The 22,502-nt window shown below is 39.1% G+C and overlaps 1 protein-coding gene across 1 annotated transcript in view; it reads right to left on the bottom strand.

Moving 5' to 3' along the window:
* Positions 1 to 1,069: 1,069 nt before the first annotated feature.
* Positions 1,070 to 22,502, bottom strand: part of LOC102503407 (zinc finger protein 385D-like) — a 673,076-nt gene continuing 651,643 nt past the window's right edge. Inside the window, 5 exon segments of the mRNA XM_027773944.1 lie at positions 1,070 to 1,420; positions 1,423 to 1,458; positions 3,470 to 3,571; positions 4,617 to 4,795; positions 13,678 to 13,911. Of these exon segments, the coding sequence (XP_027629745.1) occupies positions 1,220 to 1,420; positions 1,423 to 1,458; positions 3,470 to 3,571; positions 4,617 to 4,795; positions 13,678 to 13,911 (752 nt within the window). The 3' untranslated portion in view covers positions 1,070 to 1,219.

Genomic DNA, 22,502 nt, shown 5'->3' on the forward strand with positions numbered 1-22,502 from the left:
CTTACCAGTATTTTTGTATTAACACTGTGTCATTGGTGTGCAATGAACTCAGTTTCGCTTTTCTTGCTGTTACTAACATTTAAATATATATTCATTGTTTATATCATGTCAGTAGGAAACCTATAAAACAAACGGTGTAAATCCATAGTGACAGCTACTGCTTAATTCTACCTTCATACTTAGAGCAGAAACCTTTGCCTAAGAGACAACCGTACTGGTATGATATAAAAGGGATTTGCAGAGCTGCAATACTCTCATTTTTACTGGATAAGCGCTAACATGAAAGGTCTTTACTTTGCATTATCATCCTGGGGTAGGAGAGCTCCTCACCCTTGAAACAGAGTAACGGTACTGATTTCTCCCTCACTACCCATGGTGCCTGGGTTGATTTGTTTTCAGAGATTGGTTTATTACATACATTTCCCTATTTCCAGCAATAGTTCTTCAGGGGGGAATTGGTATTTGGTAATAAGTCACCTCAATTAATGTCTCCCCTACCTCAATGCTTACCTGTGTCCTAAACAGGTGGGGAGAATGCTGACCAGGGAGACCTCTGTGGCGTGCCAGCTGTGTTCCCTTCTTTTCTGACTGCTTACTGGTATGAAATAGTTGTTCGTTCTACCTTTTGCAGTTCTTTAAAACCTAGTGGCATAGATTGAGACACAGCACTATTGTTTTACGAGACATCTACTGTATCTACTTCTGTCGGGATAAAGCCCCAGTAACTGCTGTCGTAGCAAGAAGACCAGCACGGGTACTACTATTCACAGTGTTGCTTTTGTTTTTGTGGTTTTTTTTTTTTTCCTTTTTTCATATTATTTTAATCTATAGAGTAAATTATTATATATACATTGGAACCAGTTAATGCCCTTAGACAATGTATAGTTGTTTCATAAAGCAGGAAAGACAATGCAGAGGGAAAGGAGGTGCCCAAAAGCACAGTCACAAAGGCTTCAGAAATTCTAGATACCACTACAAGTCAACGTTGGCGATCACTTCTAAAACAATCGGTGTTCAAGAGGAATGCTTTAATTTGGAGAAAATATCACTCCCTCCCTCCCACCCGCCCAAACTCCCACCCTTTTTATAATCTTTTCCATTCACTATCAAAAGTCCTGGCTCTTCAGATATACTTTAAACTATAAATAAACACTGCATAGTTCTCATGTTTTGTTTTTGTTTGAAAAATTATTGCAGTACAAGGACTCCCATTTGGAATTCAGTAAGGAGCAAACAGCACAGGAGTGTGGGCGGTCCGAATGGGTCCAGGAGCTGGCCGCAGGAGTGCTGGAGGAAGTGCAGAAGTCTGGAACAGGGTTGCTGCAGGAGCAGTTCGAAGACTGAAGGGGGAGTTCACTGCCACGGCCGCAGCTGCTGCCGCAGCTGCCAGTGGGGTCGGGAGAATTCGTGGAGCCCATGGCCTTGTTTGGAAGGTTCTTTCGAAAATACTAATTTTACCTGCAAGAAAGAGAGGGGGAAAAAGGAGCAGAAGAATAAAATTTTGGAGTCTGTTTTTAGAATCCCAAATGGTAATCCCAAATGCAGGAAGCTTTTAAAATATAGCACTAAGGGCCAGCAAGTAGCCTGGTGGTTAAGGAAGCTTGACGACCACATGGTCTACTGAGGTTTGAGTCCTGGACCTGGTGGCTTGTTTCCTCACTTTTCCTTTCTCTCTCTCACTCTGTCCCTCTCTGGTCAAATAAAATGAAAAAATAAATCAAGTTAAATTAAATATTTTTTTGAAAACAAAAGAGCGGCGAGCAACTACAAAGGTAAACTTACACTGTGAACTGATAACAAAGAAAATGGAAAGCGTACAGCATTTTCCCTTTGGTTAGAAGTGGAAGATACTTGACAATGGCTGACCAGGAATGTTAAATAATCCTCCAGAAAATTACTCAGCAACTTTGTTGTTGTTGTTGAAAATGACACTTCCAGAGAAAAGTATTCATTGAGAAAAAGACAGGTAATTCTTAAGCCAGCCTTCACACATGCACTGATTATCAAGGAGCAGACATTTGAAAAGACAGAAGCATTAATGTTACCAGCTGCTATCAGACTCCCGGTATGGAATCCGGGTGAACAGCGAATGCCCTTTCCAATGATGTGAGGCACTCTTTAAGGGAAATAAAACTAGCAAAATTCCACTAAAAAAAAATCAAAGAAAACTTACTTCTCCCACATTTTGGCATGTTTTGTCCTTTTCTTTCTTTGTGCAAATGGCAAACACCTTTTCTTAACCTTACCCTAAAAAGCCAGTTCATTATCTGGCTAGTAAGAAGAGTAAGATACCTGTTCTTGTGGAAAGAAGGTTCCCATTTGTGGAAAGAACAACAGGGTGACAGTTAAAAAGGAGAGTTTAGATACTAATAGTCACACGATTCTGACTATTCTGTTTATTTTAACCCCCCTCAGTCGATTGCCAAAGGCTGCAACTATGGTGGCCAGGGAGCAGCATAGGTTATGACTGGTGTAGCCGAAACACCAGGCCTCACAGAATTCACAGCCTCCCAATGCAACTAACAAAAGAATGAAATTATTTCATTTGGGAAGGAAGAAAAAAATGATGCTCCTAAATTAATTGGGTCAGTCCTTACTGGGGCTTCATAACAGATGATTACAGCTTTCCATGAGCTATTATTTCGTGTGTCAGCAACATACAATAGCATCAGTTATTAATACAATCGATTTCCAAGAAAATGTTTCAAAATGCACAATTCAGCATATGCTTCACACCAGTTGTTCTAACTGTTCATTGAGCCCTGAGTCTCGTTGATGAAAACTCTGGTCATGTCAACCAGAAAAAGGGCACATTGCTCATCAATATTAGCCTATACTGTTAGCAGTTTTCAAGGATTTCCCTGAAAGTCCTAACAAAAACACCTAGGTCAAGACATCACACCAGTATGCTTACTAATCTGAAAAGACCATCAAAAGTGATGAGGAAAAGGTATTTCCAAAGGATATAATTCCCCAGACCTTACACAGTGTCTTTAGATGAATAATTAAATAATATAAGCCATACATTAAGTCAAAATCCAAAATTGTTGAGGGTTATCAATGCCTTCTGCTTTGTCTCTTGAAGATATTTTACAAAGACACAGTAAATTGTTTCTCATTGACCTTTTTTCCTAAAAGTATCCACCAACAAGAAGAGATTTCACGGGATTGTTTACTTGACCCAAGAGAGTCTGGCTTTTCCCTCTTCTGGACACTCTGTGATAAACCTAAGCTCCAGTCAACAAGGTAAAGGATTAGGGCGATAGCTGACAAAACACTGAACTAAATCATGAAACCAATAATTCCTTGAGTAGAGAAGACCCTGGACTTTTAAATCAACCCTTTGTCACTTCGACACATGTTGTTCAATCCATTTAGTACCTGGCAAATAGCAAGGGAAATCCGAGCTGAGCAGATTGGGGTATTAAAGACAGGACCCTGTCCTTTGGAAAGCAAAACGGGCACTCACCCCCAGTGGATGCGCTGCCTTCTGCAGTTTGTTGTAAGGACTGTATTTGGGTTTGGGGGGCTTTCCAGCAGCTCTGTCTTTGTGCCTTCTACTGCTAATGTGCTATTGGAAGGAAGGAACAAAGGCAGTTCTTAACAAGTCTGTCAGGAAAACTTCCGCCAGTACTGCTTCAACCTGAGGAAGGATATTCGTTATTCCATGAAGTTTCAGAAAGAAGAAACAAAAGAGCACGCACTTTCCTCCTTGGATTCGGATGCCTTGAAGATACCTATCGCATGCTATTCGTTTCATTGTAGTTTTTAAAAGCAGAAAGATCTTCGTTTTCCCCCTAGTTTTCTCCTCATCATTGCACATAACCCCTTCATTTTTTTTTTCATGTTTACAAAAGAAAGGAATATCTGAAGGAATTCGATGTGCAAATAAGCAAAGATGACCAGGCAGGAACGAATGTCTTTCCATACTAATGTTTATCCTCACATTTGTATAGCCAAGTGCCAAACCCTTAAATTCTAATGATAAACAACTAAGGTGCATAAAATCAGTCGAATTAGCACACATATACATAAAAACACGACACCACCGTATGAGGGCTGGGCCTTCAGCTGGCAATGTGAAACCGATCTCTTGGGAAGACCTTTTTTTTTTGGGGGGGGGAGACTTTTCAGAGTAGAAATGAAGGCAACATGATTAGTCACCCCTTAGCAGGTGGTGGCAAGATTTAGAAGTACAATACATCACCATGTAATAAGTATATACAATACAAGAACAGGACGGTGTACACTTCGTTGTAGTATGTATACGTGTACACAAGTAAAAATGGAACATCTCAAGTTGACCTTCAAAGAAAATCAGCACGTTGAAAACCCGGTAGAGGGAAGATCTTATACTTCTTTCCCTCCCACTCTTCACATGCAAGAACAGGACACACCCACCGCCAACCATTTCAGAAAGAGCCTAGAAGCCACCACGTTTTTAGAATTTCCTCAGGTGACTATAATAAGCCCGAATACATAAGGACAGTGAATGGAAGAGATGTGGGTGGATGCATGGGGCAAGAAGGCAGAAATGGAAAGGAAGATGGCACCATGAACACCCGGCTCACACAGAGGTCAGTGCTCTTGCTCCTGGACAGGCAGGTGCTGCCTACCTGCTTCAGCTGTGTTTCCGAGTTGACGTGCACGTCACAGATCTCACAGTGAAATGTCTTGTTTTGGAGGCCTGTGTTTCCCTTATTGACCGGTCCTTTGCCTTTCACTCCTGCCCTAGGAAAGGCTTTGATCGTCCCACTTCCATTCCGAGCTTCTAGCATGGTTTTGTGCTTAGTACCTGCCAGGAATATTTAGAAAAAAGGGAAGGCGGGAAAGAACGAGGAGAGGAGAAACAACCTTAGTTAGTACATACCTTCAAGAAACAAGACAGTAATAAAATGTGACTCCTCGTTTTAGTGTCATTCTTCCAAGGATTATAGCCAAAGTACACTCATGACGTAGTTGACTAATGACATGCTCTAATCATCTTCTACAACATTATTAAATTGTTTTTTTCTCCCCTAATGCACCACAGTACAAACAAGCACCATCAATACAGTCACTAAACTTGAAAGTCCTGAGGCAAAATTAAATGGGTGTGACTTCATTTAATCTCCTCTTGCTGCTAATAAGACACAAATGATAGCTGATGAGGAAGAGTGATTTAGTTGCTCAAGGTACAGTCGGAGCTGAGGGGTAACAAATGCAATCAGTGTAAACACGGTGTGTTTACAGAATTGGCACTAATTAAACACCCACTTTATAAACAATACACACAAGTTATCTTGGCTATGGGTTTTAGGTTAAAGAGGAAGGGTGATGGTATAAAGATCTAAATAATTCTGGGGGAAAAGCAGCCATTTTAGTCTAGTAAATCCCACAGCGATTAACTATGTAAATTCAAATGAAAACAAATGACCAAGATGCATGGTAGACTCAAACTGAAACAGATGTACTATAAATATAAATGTTTCTTGTTAATAAATAAAGAACAATTTTGGTCTGTCACACCTACTTATCAAATGCAACCTCTGTGCATGTGTGTGTGTTTATTTTTTAAAAATTTTTTGAGATTGCTGTAGTTGCATACTGTTACACCACAGTGGCATTTTCTCTTGAAATGCTGCTTGAAATGTCCTTTTTCTTAGAATTGGTAAGTATTTATTTTTCTCACTTAGTCATTCATGCCTTTCTGCTATGAAATGTTCTTTTGTAATTGTGTACTTTCTGCCATTCTGATGTTTTAAACCCCTCTTTTAGTAGTTACTCCTTCCTGATTGTGTTTATTAGATGGTTGGTCATTTCTGCAAGAGAAACAAAAAGATTCTAAGTTCTGAGTCATAAGCCCGTCTCTCAAACACATCGAATATCAATGAGGAAAACATACTAGGGGCGCTCCAGGCCAGGGCAGGTCATGGCCACAGTTCCCTTAGTTAAATTGAGCATTCCTGAGTCCAATATGCATACAAATGTCTACATTCTGACAACTCGACTGTCCATTTTAAATAGTATGTTCTTATTCGTGGTTACTAAAATGTTCCTTGTCTCAACATATTAATATGTTAATAATATGGAAAGGAAAAAGAAGTCAACATGGTGGGAAGATTGGAAGAACTACGGACCACAGGTCCACTCCATGGAGGCAGTGGTCACGCCTCACCAGGGTTTATTTCCACCTACTCCCCCTGCCCCGTCATAGCACAAATGCTTACGCATTACTTGGCCTAAAGGTGGCATTAAGTCACATGTGACAGTCGAGCAAAAAATGTCCTAGAGAGTAAGACATGAACTGTGTAGGTTGCTCAAACATCTTTGTCCCAGCACATAATTTCAGCATGTACAATAATTTCATGTAGCTTGTAGATCAAGTTGAGAAGCACCTACAGGCTTAGTTTGGTTTATGGATGCCTAAGAACTCAGCAGGAGATCAACTCTTTTGCTGACTCTCTTGAGAGACTCTGGCCTCACTTTTGGTTCAGTATCTTTCGTCACTGGGAGCAGGTGTTTGGTAGGTGAACCTGGAAAAGGTCAGCACATGGTTTTACACCTACTCAACAACAGTGAAATAACTTATCTCGACTGGGAAGAGGAAAAACAGAGCCAGATATGGCTGGCTTGCCTCAGCACTGAGTGTCAGGTGAGTGAAGGCAATGAGGGGAAATTTAAAGTATGTGACCCCAAAGGAGCAACAGCAGGCAAAGATCCAGGAAATCAAGTGTTTCCAAGAATATCTTTGGCAAGCTAAGATCCACCTCTATCACGTTTCTAGATGACGAGAAATGAGACGGATGTAAATATTTGACCAACACCCATGCTCTCAGAGAATCGTTGGGCTGTTAGAATCGTTATTTCAGTGTAGTCTCTTCACAGGTGCTGGAAAACTATGTATATCGACCCATGTAACCCCCCTCCCCCCCCCCACACACACACATGGTTAAAAATGGGGCGAGACTGGGAGAGTAAGGGACTTCCATCAACAGTTTGGCCTCCGGTGCTACTAGTCATCAGCAAATAGAGCAGAACTTTTGTACACCATAACCTCTGCATTTCATGACAGACTGCCAGCCACAATAAAAGAACTACTGAATAGTTTTCTTTTGTTTGATTTTTGCAATTGGGTACGTGTGCTTGCCAGAGAGAGAGACAGAGACAGACAAAGGGAAGAGAAAGTGAGAAATCACTCCCCAGGCGGCATGGCCACGCCACAATCCCTTGTCTTCTATTCTCTTCTAGGGATTTTGGGCACACACATACACACACCCAGCATTGTTTTCAAACTGCTGCATCTAAGGACTTGAACCACAGACTCAGTCATGTGGGCGCCAGTGTGCCTTAACCACATGCCACGTGCCGGCCCAACTCTTGGCTAGTTCTATAAGATCTTAAAACTTGCAAGGGTAGCTGTAACATTAGCGTATTTCCTCTAGAAGCAACAAAAATTCCGTAAGATGTACTCTTAATGTAAAGCATTTGCATTTTCGAGAAACAAATGTGCATTAAAAATATAAGTCGAGATTTTGGGGAAACATTCCTTTATTGACTCTAACACATTTGAGACCCTGTGGTAGATGCTTTACCTACTTGTAGCTCCTTTACGAATGAGGTGCCGTTATTCTCTTTATTTTAGAGGTAAAACACTGATACTCAAAAAGGATTCATTACCTGTGCTAACAAACTAAGCACTGCTTGAACTCCTTGGCAGGTAAGAAGCGCGTTTCTAGCCAAGTCCCTGAAGGTCCACTAAGGATTTCTAGGCCATCTGGATTCGGTTACTCATCAGTCTCTCACAGCGCTTGTAATTTTCTATTTTGTGAATCCAGGCTTTTCTCTAAACTTGGATTTAATTGGAGCCCTCCAAATCCCCCCCTCATTTTTTTTCTTTTTCCGTGCTAGGTTCTTTTCTGCCTAGCACAGTTCCACGAATTGCAATGCCACCAAAAGCTGTGGCCATGGGATGGCCAGCGATGGCGGCCCTGGTACCAGCGTCAGGTAACCTGTAGACATCTTGCAAAGCTTGTGCTTCCTCTGGGACGGCTTGGCTGAGGGGCCTAGTCCTCGTCTGCCCTTGCACTCCTCTGAGGAGGGAATCTGCCAGGAGCTCTTTTGTTATTCGCTGACCCTGACAAGGACCTTCATCACAATTTTGGAAAGGGGAACTCATTCTCCAACCACAGTTTAAATTTTACAAGGCATAAGACAGTTAAAAAAAATCTTTATTTGCTTTTTGCGTATTTTATTTTTTAATTTTTATTTATTTTGAGAGGTTTTAGCTCTAGAGCGCGTGTGCTCACCAAAAAGAAAGAGACAGAAAACGAGAACTCATCCCCCAGCAGGGATGGCCACGCTGCAATCCCTTCTCCTCCATTCTCCTCTCGGGATCTCGGGCATGCACACACACGCACCCGGCGTGAGTTTAAGCTACCAGGCCCAGGACTCGAACCATGGTCGACTACATGGGAGTCCAGCGATATAGCCATTCCGTCAGCTGCTGGTCCCTTTGCGTATTTATTTTAGGGTATTTTGTAGCAAGATGCGTATTGCTTTTTTATCTGTCAAAAAATAAAAATCCGGCGGAAGGAACTAGCCTCCTTTTTTACTCCTCAACTTCATGACTTCATTCTGGAGCTGGCTCTCAACGTGGGTACTGGCATAACAGAAAGGTAGGTAAGCAAGAAAATGGTAAATGACTTTCAAACCTTAAGAAGGTCATTTGCTAGAAATAATTCAGGCCAACAGGGGTAGGGGCTATGGAGCTTGAGGCATTTGGATTCCCCAAGACCAACGGCATGATTCAAGTTGTCGAGCCAGCAACTGGCAAAACACGCCAGGTGTGTGTGTGTGTGGCCATGCCTGAAATCCCGAGAAGAGAATGGAGGAGAAGCGACTATGGTGTGGCCAATCCTCTGGGGTCACTTTCCCGCTCTTTGTCTCTCTTTCTCTCGGATGAGCATAGGTACCCTACAGCAAACTAAAGAAATAATAATACAAATAATCTTTAAAAAAAAATGATTCATTAAGTCATTAGGAAAATTGAGAAAAAAAATTAAAACTAAAAGAAACACATCATTCTACCAAGTAGGGGTATATCAAAGTATTAATAATGATTATCATGTACCTGTCTTTTTAATTTTCTATTTGTATATGCACATTTTGAAAAATTGAGATAACTTGGTTAATGTGGTTCTAGATAAAATTTCCTAAGGGGAATTCTATATACTTTTAGAAATGCACATGCTCTTTAGTGACAACAAAGAATTGAAATGCATGATATGATATATTTAACCACTCATCTAGTATCACACATTTGTATTTTGTCCTTTCTTCCCCTACACACTTAGGGTGTAATGAACATCCTACTCATTGACTCTTCTATCACGTATTTGATTGTTTCCTTGGGATAGATGTTTGTAAGCAGTATTACAAGGACAAAGAATATGACTACTTTTAAGTCTCTTGATTCAAACTGCCAAATTACTTTCAAGACATTACAAAGAAAGTCCCAGTGGCATTTCTTTTATATGGAAGTCTACCTTGAGGTAAGTCTTCAAAATCTGTCCCTCTTTAAAATAAACTTCAATACCATAAACATTCACGTTCCAGAATGCACATTAAGCATTTAACAGTATTGACTTAACCCTTAACAAAACTATGAAATTGCAGCAATAATTTAGTTAATTTCCCACTGATGAGTTCAAAGATTCAACTTAAAGAAAAATGGGCAAGAAAGCAGTCAGTCCACACAAAGAGCAGAGTGCCAAGTTTTACTTTCTTTTTTTTTTAGTATGTGTTTGCTTATGACAGTGTATTAAGTTGTCAAAAAAGTCATAATGCATTTTTCTATATTTTTCTAGGCAAAGATGTGTCATGACTTTCCCAACAAACCAATAATATTATAGCATTATATCTTAACGCGTGTGCATCCTACGGAAGAAAAATTCTCTTGAAACATCTGTAAATGTCAAATTAACTCTTTATTACCCTGACATCCTGTACAGTATATATTGTTCACATTAACTGTATTTGCATTGGGTCTTAGAAATAAAACTTCCATTTACTTTATCAGCAAACCAGCAAGCATTAACCACCCAGAATGGTGCCCTGGGTACCAGATTATCACGTAATACCCCAAATGAGTAAATTGCTATTTCTGTTAGTTTAATGGTAGAAAGCAATTTGCTGATTCTTCAGTAATGGATCTAAAGTCTTATGCAGAAAGTAGACATAAGGAAAATATGAAAACTAAAACAGAAGGAAGGAAGCCAGAGATGGCACAGGTAAAATGGGAAGCTCTGGGAGGCATTCCTAAATAGAAAGGTTCCTAGTTCATGTCCAGAGACTTCCCAGATTATGCTGGGCACATGCCTGCCCACAACCCATGGCTTAGGGCTCGAGGTAGATCATGCCATCCAGACCTTGTTAGGGGTGCATTCTCTCTCTCTCGTCTCCCTCACTCATGGAATAAATAAATAAACAATAATAAATAAATAAGAGAGCAGAAGGTATATCTTTGATCTAGCATCAGAAAAGGCCCCTTGAGGGAAAGCTATGAAGTTGGGCTGGTTTGAGAGACAAGCTGTAACCTGAGAAATCCCAGGGAAGAGCTGTGGAGGCAGAGGGACCCAGTGGGTAGAGCACACAGCTGGGTTGGGTGGGGTAATACATGTGTAGAATCCATAGAGTGAAACTCTAGAGATGCCAGCATGTGAGGAGACACACCACACACATGGGAAGCCTCTTTCAGCCATAAAACTGCAGCTCCAACTTTAGGGAACACATGTTACTGGATACATGCACTGAAAGGTCTTTATATGCACCTATTTCATCTCCTTTAAAAAATTTTTAAAAAAGGTTCTTAAGAGCATAGAAAATGCCACACCACTTTAACACCCATTCTCCAAGAGAGCCTAGCAAAAACCGTCTTCACATATATAACACTCAACGATCAATAAATAAACCAATCACATGTTTCCAGTGTAAGTGAGATGCAATGCTGTTTTAGTTATTTATAAAAGCAGTGTTTTCATGTACTCTTTATGCAAACTAGTTTTATTTCCTCATTTTTTTTTTCATTTTAAGTAAAAGTAACAGCTGTTCTTGGTAGAAAACTCAAAAGAGCACGAAGGAGTATTGAGTAAAATGCAAAAGCCTGCCCACTCTCAACGTGAAGCCCCACACCCTCAGTAATAACACATTTTCATGGGTAAATTTTTATAAGTGCTACAAACAACAATGACTTTATGTAAGGCATGGAGAGAAAAAAATAACATCATTTGAACATTCCACTGGGTTGCACATGCAACCACTTTGAGCAGGGACAGCTGTGTAAAACTTCACAGCCAAAAATGGACTGAACACATCTCTGAAGTCGCTTGTTTTGGTTGTTCGTCAGTGTAGGTCATTAGCTGGGCAATCGCTAAATCCTGAACGCTCACAGGTGTCTAATAATTTCTTTTATTAGGCTATAACCCTAAATCACTCACTACCACAATAACCTAAGTATTTTATTTATGAATGACAACTCTGGTACATGATCCAATCGCAACTTCTGGAATGATGGAAGTATTCTTTATCTAAATGGGTACATGACTAAGCTGGTCGCCATTAGCCATGTGTGGCTCTTCAGCATTTGAAGTAAGGCCACTGTGACAGAGAAGCTGATCTGGCAATTAACTAAAATTTAACTGGCCGCCGGAGGCTAGTGGTTACCGCATTAGAAAACACAGCTTTATTATGGACCTGTGGGACATGGAGAAGGATTAAGGCTGAATTTTTTGATATCGGTATGTAATTTGCAAAAAGTTTAAAGAATGCAAAACAGTAGAACTATGGTAAGGAAGTGTCTCTATTTTCAAATTAAAGTCTAACCCATATCCTAGAAAATGCTGAACGGGACTGACATAATCTTTAGGCCTTCATACAATTAAGACCATGAATACTGACCACAGTGGGCTGACTTAAACAAGCTTTTCACACAAACAACTTTCCATATATCCTATTTCTGGTAGCTTGCTTTCTCACTGTTTCTCTCTCTCTCTTTCTCAAATTAATAATAATAATAATAGATAAATAAATAAAGTTAAATAAAAGAAAAAGTTCCGTGGGTAATTTTGACACACAAAGCAGAGATGACCGTCAAGTCAGAATATGAAAGTGCTGGCCTGATATGAAATGATTAAACAGGTAACTCTTTTGTTTCTAATAAGAGTTCAAGAAGGACTCTTAGATTTCTTGATAAATAAACTGCATTCTGAAAGGGCATAATTTATTCTTCAAGAATTGATAATCCCTCAAAAATAAATGTGTGTCCTTATCATGATGTGGAAGGATCGGTCATTCTTGATAAATAAATGAACTACCGATGGTGTTTACACTCCCCCAAGTATCTTGCACACAGGAAGAAATACATTCGCATAAGTAACTACACGACATATCTCCATAGTATAGATTCTCATGAAGGAACAGATGCTTTTCTGGGGTTTCAGTCGGTGAACTCATGAACTCTCCTTGACTACAATTGATGTTGTGTGCAGGAGGAAGATGTGTGTGAGGGGCATTGTTCTCCCTCTGCAATTACTCCTGAGAGTCTTGAAGTCAATACTTGAATATTACTGGTGCTGCAATGATGGGTGAGTGACTCAACACCCAGCTGCAGTATGAACTCAGGGTGTGATTCACAAATGATTCCTCTTCTGTTATAGTGATGATACAGTCCTGGCAATGAACCCCGCATTTTTGAGAAAAGTTGATCTTGGCAATGAACCCAGTCATCAGAGAAAAAGGGACATTTTATTTTTGTGTGTATATATGTGTATCTATACTTATATAGATACACATACAAAGGTTTAGGTATATATTATCTATACGTTTAATGTATAGTACACACACACACATGCACATATAGAACAGCGGGATGAAATAAAAATATATCAGGAGAGCATTTTGTCCTGGCATGTCAGTATTACATTAATTAATATATTTTCTCTTCTCCTTATTATAGTTTGCTGTTAAATCAGAGGGATCGGGTTTGAATCATGGTTTTGTCACTTAACTGGTCATACACTGTGCTCTCTCTGCGTCTCAAACAAATGAAAACAATAAGATCTTTAAGTTGTTGGGAGTGAATAAAATGTCACATATAGAGATCATACATCGGTGGCTTGACAGAACACATTTTCTGAAGTTTATCTGTCTGGATCACATAGATCTAGCCCAAATAACATTATTTGCCATAAAAAGAAAATCATCATACAGTCCCCAAACCCATGGACTCATGTGACCGTGGTTTGCAACAATACTAGGGACACAATTTTAGAAAAGTTCATTTAAAAGCAAATGCCTGGAAGTATATTAACAATCTAGAAAGCATACAAATGAAAAACATTATTTCAGAATTATAGTTTATCTCCTGATAAGTGTGCACGTGTGTGTGTGCATGTGTGCCCGTGCACACACGTGCACACATACACACACAGGCTTTGGCCTGCAAGTCCTGGAAACCCTCCCTTGTTCCCACATAAATGACATTTTGCTTGTCATGCTTATTTTTTAATGGTTAATGGGTTCCCTGTAATAATTGCCACTTTCCCGCCACCTCTTTGTCCCCTGCTGCAAAAGATCTAATCTATTCAGAGGACAGCAATTGCAGAGCTGTTGAGACAGAGAAGAAATCTCGCATCTCACCACTGTTGTGCGCCTCCAGCTGTGAGGCGGAGTTGACAGCAACCTTGCAGAGCGAACAGTAAAGAAGCCTCTTCGCCTTTTCTTCCTCAGTCTCCGTGGACGGACACGAGCTGGTGCCCGTGGCTGTTGTGGGGCTCTTCTCCACTTTAGAGGTGATCTCAGTTGTCACAACACTGCTCTTGCGGATTTCCACAGTTGTCGTCGTCGATATTGCTGGTGTCCCTGTGGTACTGTCTGCTTCAACATGCCATAGAAAAAAGGAGGGGAAAACAACAGTATTACTTTTCCCTGTTCGGAAATGCATCACTAATAGAGAGTTGTGCTAAAAATAAGAGCAGATATCTACTGCTTCTTGTCAACCATGCATCTGTTGTCGCATGAGCAATGGATATAGTAACCATGTTGAATGTCACATATTCAATTCAAACATTTGGGTGATTCTTGAAAACATACACAAATACAACTCCAAAGTGTTCTATGGAGTAAACAAACATACCCACCAATTTCTCTTGTTAGCTTATGACCTCAGTCAAATACTATGTACTGTACATTGTATTCTGTACACATGTTTCTAGACAGATGGCTTTTGAAAAATTAAAAGAGAAGATACTTTAAAAATATTTTTTCCTTACTACTTATATGTCTCTCTGTTTTCCTTCTATATTCCTTTTTGTTAATAAAAAAAAAAAGAGGTACAGGTGCATTTGTTTATGTATATGCAAAAAAAATTATGATGCCATAATTGCTTTGTCCAGATCAGCAGTTCAGAAAATCATTGCCCCATTTATAAAGAGTTATAATTCAACACCAGGTACAGAAACATCAATATCAAAATAAGAGTCATTCTAATGCAGCATATTATTAAATGCTTGTCCTACGCCAGGCCACATGAGAGGAGTTTGTATTACAAGTATTTAAATATCAATAGCTACAATTCACAAGAAATTCACACGCCAGTCGCACCATGTGGCTGTCACATAGTTTCAAGAGTTTGATGACCGTGAAAGTGTTGATGCCCTGTAACTCTACAACCCTTTTAGCTCCAAAGTCTGATTCTAAATTTGGAGCCATTAACCGCCCAAGATCAACTGCCAAACTACCTCAGTCTAAGTTCACTTGGACTTATAAAAGTCTCCTCCCCAATACGCCAGTCACCATGATGTTAGTGATGTCAGCCATGGCCACAAATGAACCGCAACGTGGCTCTCTACGCACACTCTCTCCATTCCTCTACTTCTACCTGTTTCCTAATCGGTTCTTAACCTCCTACCCAAAATGTTCCTATGCTGCCCATCCAGTTAAAGCTACGTTTGGAACTGTCCTTCATCCCACATGCTGCCACGGTCACTAGTTAATGTCACACTGAAAAGTTTATGATAAATGGATTGGATGGTGGCTTTAAATGACAGTGCTGCTCTTGCAATGAAAAGTTGTGTTCATTCTTACTTCTCAAGAAGAGGTGACTGCAGTTTCAGGATATCTTTTTTTTTAAAATTGAGATTTTTGCTGTAGGGCACGTGCGCTCGATGGAGAGATAGAAAGAGAGGAAGAGACAGAAAGAGAGAAATCATCCTTCCGGGGGGATGGCCATGCTGCAATCCTTTCTCCTCCATTCTCCTCTCAGGATTTTGGGCATGCATACACAGACTGGCATGACTTTCAAGCCCCAGACCAGACACTTGAACTGTACAGTTGGCCATGTGGGATCCAGAGCCTTAAACACCATGCTACCTACTAACCCCACAACACCCATATTAAAAAAAAAAAAAAAGAGTCATACCACAGACTAGTGTCTCATTACTAAAGAAAAATAAAATTATTCTAACACCAGGTTTTGTTACTAGAATCCATTTATTTCCTGGAACACTAAAATGTCCACTTTCTGATCACTTTCTGATTAGTTTTTCTTTGTCTGCCAAGATTCCATTACCAAAATGGTACTGGCCAGAAAATATCTTTGAGAAGCTGGAAACAACATAAAACCCAACAACTTTAAAATGGTCTCATAACTGTTCACTGCCACCAATAAACCAAAAATGATTGGTTGGAAGTATGTGCATACGTGCCTGTGAATAAGTAACATGTGAGCACGGAACCAGCAGTTAGCGTAATGACTATGTCGTTGGACTCCCACGTAGTCGACCGCGGTTCCCATCCTGGACCCGGTGGCTTAAAACTCACGCCGGGCGCGTGTGCGTGTGTGCCCAAGATCCCGAGAGGAGAATGGAGGAGAAGGGATTGCAGCGTGACCATCCCCCCTGGGGGTTAATTTCTCACTTTCTGTCTCTATGTCTCTCTCTGTCTGTCTGGCGAGCGCACGCGCCCTATAGTGACAATCTCTCCAAAAAAAAAAAAAAACCCAAACAAACAAAAAAACACGTGACCAGTTTGCTCAGTGTTTTATATCATTAAAAAATAATTTGATATACATAATTTGATTTAGTGTTCAAATAAACCTGTGAAAACAAGAGAATTCCAGAAGTGAAGGATATTTCCTAATGATCCAAGCAGCATACAATGAGCCAGGGCCAAGAGTTTCATCAAAATCAGCCATTTTCAGAGAAAAAATATTGGGTATGATACTCTCAACCATTGACTGAGACAGAAGGGGCTTGCATTGAGAATGAAAGCAATTCCATCTGTACTCGGAGAGGCCCATTCGTGACCCTCATCTTGCATAAAAACACTGTAAATATTTTTTTAAAAAATCCATAAAACATGAAAAAGGATTCCAGAAAATATCCGCAACTTGAATTTTGGATAATGAAAGAGAGCAGCCAAGTTACATGGTCTGGTTAAGAAATTAATTCTTCTAGTTAGAGACTTCATAACCCAAATGGGAAAAACCACAGATGAGTTATGTAAGTGTCCTTCCAAGTAACAGGGATTAATGTTATGACCTGAAGATGTTCATCATGCTTTATTGTGGACTGAAGACTTAGAATTACGAGTGATGTGTTTTCTTCTTTCCTGTTGTGAATTGAAGTCTCACTCAGACTTGCTAGCAAGGGAGCAAAACAGCTGCTTCCTCTTAAATATGCAGATATTCTGAAGAATAAAAAGGTGCATCATGACCAAATTAAAAAAAAAACAAACAAACCCACAAATCTTTAGAAATCGTTACTGGTGGTTTCTTTTGTATCTACTTCATTTAATATAACCAAAATTGTTGAGCGTCATACCATAGTCTTAGGCCCAGGTGACAATGGACCCCAATGGACTGGGGGTCTACATTGCACTTTTCGGGGTCCATGTATCATGAGCCTGTGAAACAGAAGACCTTACTTCTGTGTATTTGGGTCTTGTTCAGAGGTTTTTACTGAGTTGAACAAATGGGAATTACAGAAAGGGAAGCTCAGTTCTGAACTGTGTGCCTCAGAGCCACATGGTTGTAGGAGTCCTACGAAGGAGGGGGTGATCAGGACCAGGTCAAAGATTAGACGTGGGTCAGGGAACTGAGAAGAGAGAGGAGAATCGGGCCAAGCTGGTGGGAGAAGCCACGTCTCCCGAAACACCGAGGTCTCCGTGTGGTAGGCACGACCCAGCAGTTGGCTAACTACAGCTGGGAGCTACTTTATGTTTACAAACCATGCACCTTCTAATAGGGTCTCTGACCTCAACATAGAGCTCTCTAGTTTAAGCTTGATTTCACAAGTAAAAGCAGGAATACTTCCTTGAAGTAGTGGCCCCACTTCTTCCATTCTCCTCACCCCACCAAAAAAAAAAAAAAAAAAACCAGAAAAAGCCAGAAGATATAAATGAGTGAAGCAGGCCAAAGGACAATGACAGTGTTAGAGACCTTTTCAGTTTTACTACATTCTAATTATTACCTCGATGAAAACAAGAAATAGATGTTTTATGTGAAATTTAAATTATGTAAATATTACCTTGTATGTGTGTATGTGTGTGTGTGTGTGTCTGTGTGTATATAAAATCCTGTGCAGGCAAAAATCTTCTGAGTGTTCTATTTGTGATGAAGGTGCCTGGCCATGGGGGTTGGCAGGTGGTGTGGTGGTTAAGGGTGTTGGACTCCCACATGGCCGACTGTGGCTCACGTTCTGGACCTGGTGGCTTGCTTTCTCCCTTTTCTTCTCTTTCTCCCTCTCTCTCTGTCTCTGTCCCTCTCTGGTCAAGTTGAAATAAATAAAAATAAATAAAGTTAAATAAAATAATTAGAAAAAAAAGGTTCCTGGTTGTGGAAGTTACTCTAGGGACACTGTGCCCGTGTCCTTAAACAATACTCATTCCCACAACAGTGAAGACACTGGTTATGTGACTTGACATAGGTTCTCTCCCAGAATATATATATATTTTTCTCTCCCAGGTAATTTGCCTTCTTCCCTGTCTTCAAACTGTGTAAAGAAGGGATTCATTCTAGGACAGAAGCCTTGCCATGTCTTTTTGGTCTCAGAATATACCAGGAATGTTCTTGGGTGATAGCAGTCGTGTTGGCTATCTGTCAATGTGTTATCATGTCAGGGGATTCTCTTTATTATATATTATATTAATTATATTATATTATATTATATTATATTATATTATATTATATTCCTGCCTCCTACAGGGTGTCATATCCTCCATAATGCAGCCAGACCAGCGTTTGTTGGAAAATTGGTCATTGATAAATACAGATGCTGCTGTCAGCAAATCTGGCCGGTTAGGAATCTGTCTTTCTTTAAAAACTGGAGGTAACGCAGTAAGGAGCCAGACTAAACCTTTGCACAGCAAGGGCCAACCACGTACAGTAGCAGTTACGTTCTGTGCACTGGGAGTTGGATCCTACGTGGTCAACTGCAGGTTGAGTCCTGGTCCCAGAGGCTTGAGACAGATGCTGGGTGCATGTGTGTGCATGCCTGAAATCCAGAGGGAATGGAGAAATTGAAAAGAACTGACAGGAGCATAACATAACCATACCCACTGAAGGGTGTGGTCTCTTTCTCATTCTCTGTCTCTCTCTATATTGAGTACATGTGCTCTCTGACAATAATTTTAAAAATGAGCATAGCATTATAAATAGACCATTGTGACCCCTAAATTTTCATTTGTCACCCTTTATAACTTTCTCTTTATTATTTTTAAAAACACTTTGTTTTTCCCATTCTTTTCTTTATATTCGTTTGCCTCTCACGGCATCCAAGCATGATGGATCAAGACGCTGGCAACTTCCATGCACTGGAAATAATCCTCCCACTGCAAACTAGTTATTCTGAAACTTGAACCTACATCCAAATCGCTGACTGCTCTGTCCTGCCCGACTCCATAGGTTAGATTGGGGCCTGAATATCCGAATTTCTACCAAGGTCTCGGGTATTGCTGGTGGTGGTAGTTGAAGAACCACATTTTAAAACCACTGCGGACAGACTGACAGTTACTTTCTGATTCAGATTATCGGTCTCCGCTGTAAAGCTGAATGTTAATTGAAGAGCCTATCACGAATGTGAGAAAGGCAGGTGACAGACGAAGTGACCAATGTCCCCCTTTGCTTGTGATTGAGGGAGTTCCTGGGACATGTGGCTTTTAGTGTCAAAGTGGGAATGTCCCTGGGAACCCTGGACAAGATGGTCACCCTAAGAAAGGAATCTGTAAAAATTTGGAAAATAATTCTCAGAAAAATAGAGACTACCTAAGCAAATGTTGAATGTTTCTACTGAGAGATTTTATTTTTTGAGATATAAGTGATAGTAAGTGAAAATAAATGAAGACATATTCTTATCACTGAAGCAGAGAAGAACAACTATGAGAGTCTAATTACTAATTAGCAGGTGGCATGGTGGTTGAGGGAGCTGGACTCTCACATGACTGACTAAGGTTTGAGTCTTGGACCTGGCTGCTTGCTTTCTCTCTCTCTCTCATCAAATTATAAATAAATAAATAAATAAAGTTAAATAGAATAAATATTCTTTTTTTAAAAAAAAGAAAAGAGTCTTCTCTCCCTAACTTAGAGTCCGTATGTTTCTAAGAAAATTTATTTTTGCTCGAAGATATTTAATATAAAACACAAGACACCCTCTTCAAATATAAATTAATGCAGAATAAATTAATCCAAAAGTAAGTTAACCAGAGGGCAAGATGTTTAGGTCTTGGTCTAGTTAATTGGGTGGACCTGCCACTTAACAATGGGTAAGTTCCAGGATGAATGGGTGGTTGTGGAGGAGTCTAATCTCTCTGATTAATATTACAGTGGGGAAGGCAGGGGAGGACCAAAAGGAAGTAATTCATTTCAAGATCGTCTTAAGTGACTGAGATAGCAGGAGCTCAGAAAGGTGCTTCTTCAGGCTTCTAATAGAGATTTTTTTTCCCCATCAGTATGACTGAAAAAGAAAAAAAAAAATACTCACAAAAATCTATGAATGGTAGTTTCCCTGTCCAAGAACTTAATGGAGGGAAAAAAGTATTGCCTGCTGCAGTTAACAGTTCCTATATCATTAATGAGAAGATCTAAATTAACAGAGGGAAAAAAGTATTGCCTGCTGCAGTAACAGTTCCTATATCATTAATGAGAAGATCTGTGAATTGAAAAATCTGAGTTGAAATCCAGCATAAAGTTAAGGCAGGACTTTCTAGGGACTCTTTATTAGTTTATCTGTTTAATCTACATAAGGAGAGCCTCTTCCTTCAGATCACGTGCTTCTGGTGAATCCTTAATTTCCATAAGAGAGACTTAACTATTAAGAATTATGACATGAAAAAAAAAAAAGACTTATGACATGATAATCATAAATCTTGAAAGCTTTTACTATTTGAAACTGAACACAAAGTAAGGGTGTGCTTGCCTTTTCAGTGGTGAATTTAGAAAATGTAGAGAACTTAGAATGTGGAGAGAGTCATACCAAGTCATCTAGGATCCAGATCCTCAGTCTAGAGTCCTATTAGGTCGCCCATATATTAAACATGAAGTAATAATGGTCAGGGCTTCATTTTTTTTTTTTTAAACACAGAGATGTCTTGAAGATAAGAAAATAAGCTCCCATAATAGAGGAGACAGTGATAAAAAATTTAGTATGGATATAATTTAGAATATTACCCCATCTGGTCTTGGGCATTTTATTGTATGTGCAAGAGTTATTTAGCATTTTTTCATGATGGTGTTAGTGTTTCATAGATTAGCTATGCAGAAAACGTTTTAACCGCCTGAAAGATACATGCTAAAACTGATACGTACTTGCCACAATCCATTATTCAAGGATTTTTTTTCATATTTCAGAGAACTAGGAAAGGAGTTTTCAGTGAAATTAAATTATATTCCACAGGAAAATTGCGGGAAATGATGAAATATGTTTAAAAAATAAAAAAAAACTTTCCAATAATTGAGAAAATATTTAATTTTTTACTGACAACTTTTCAGCTGCTGAGCATTTCAGCTCAGCTGTAAGATAAGTTGTCTCAAGACTCAAATTACCAGTCATTTCACTCAAAAGAGTGAGTAAATTTATTTTTGCCTCTAGAGGGAGGGGAGAAATAGAAAAACCATCATATGATACAATTACTTCCTGATAGAATTTCTCTCTTCAAAGTAATTGTTTCCATGTTTTGTGACTACACCTCAACCAAAATGATTTTTAAGAATTGGAGGACACATACAAAATTAGAGAAAATGTGCAAATTGGAATAGAATAAGAGAAATCAGAATTCTACTCATTATTTACTGGAAGACTGGCCACTGGAAGAGTAATAGATGTACTTAAAAACTAATAAAATTCTTGAACAAACGGTTCTCTTTTCCAGTAAAGCCATCAGACCTGTTTCCAAGATGGTAAAATTCTCCCTTTTCCCCCAGAAACCATACAAACTAGATTTTCATAAAATTACAGATATGAGATGATCTCCTCTATTATTCCAAAAGACTAGCACACAGTTCTAGAAATTCCAAAATTTTGTACCGATTACCTCTTACCCCTAAATTCACTAAGCTATACATTCTTTTCACTTTTGAGAATACATTCATGTAACTACTATTTTATCAAAACACTAATTGAAATAATTTTTCAAAAAGTCAATCTCTCTCTTTTTTTCTAAATAATATAGAATAGCCATTTTTGAAGCCTCATTTAAAATAATATTTACTTTAGCATTAAATAGCTTCAAATTCAATTATTAGTTTGACTGTACAGTCAGGAAAAAAAGGACTTCTCTGGTTAGCTTGATCAATTGACATTTAATTTAATACTGTAAGATAAATATATTTTAAAGGCAGAGCTGTGTTAAGAAGAGGACATACTGTCTGAGGATTAATTTCAAAATCAATTTTATTATTTTTGAAACTGTCAGGTCTGGCCATTCTGATCCTTGAATGCTGTATATCTTTATAGGTACAAAAGGAAAGAAATCTAGTCCCACGAGACCTGACCCCTCAAAAGATGATGATATTTCTATTGCATTTCACCAGCTGGGATCCTGTTTCATGAGTCAAATCAGAAACCCGTCTTGAGCTCATTTGACATGAACAGGAGTGTTAACCTTTAACCATTAATTTAGGTAAAGTAACACTGAAAACTCTTAATTGAGCTGTAGAAAAGAATCACTGTTTTATTTAGGATACAAGTTTGTATAGCTGTAATGAATTATCAACCTTTCTAACACTTTTAATAAAAACTAAACTGTGTAAATAAAATTAAAAAGGCAGCGAGCAGTTTGATTGGGTAAATTGCCTTGCTTCATGGATCATTTAAAAGTGATATATTTACATATATGTATATATATATGTACACACTTATATACATATGTGTACATATATAAAAATCTGTATGCCAGAAAAATTCATATATATGTGTGTACATATATATATGTGTGTGTGTGTGTATATATATATATATATACATATATAT

The sequence above is a fragment of the Tupaia chinensis genome, unplaced genomic scaffold (assembly GCF_000334495.1).
Source record: "Tupaia chinensis unplaced genomic scaffold, TupChi_1.0 Scaffold000389_1, whole genome shotgun sequence".
NCBI lineage: Eukaryota > Metazoa > Chordata > Mammalia > Scandentia > Tupaiidae > Tupaia > Tupaia belangeri.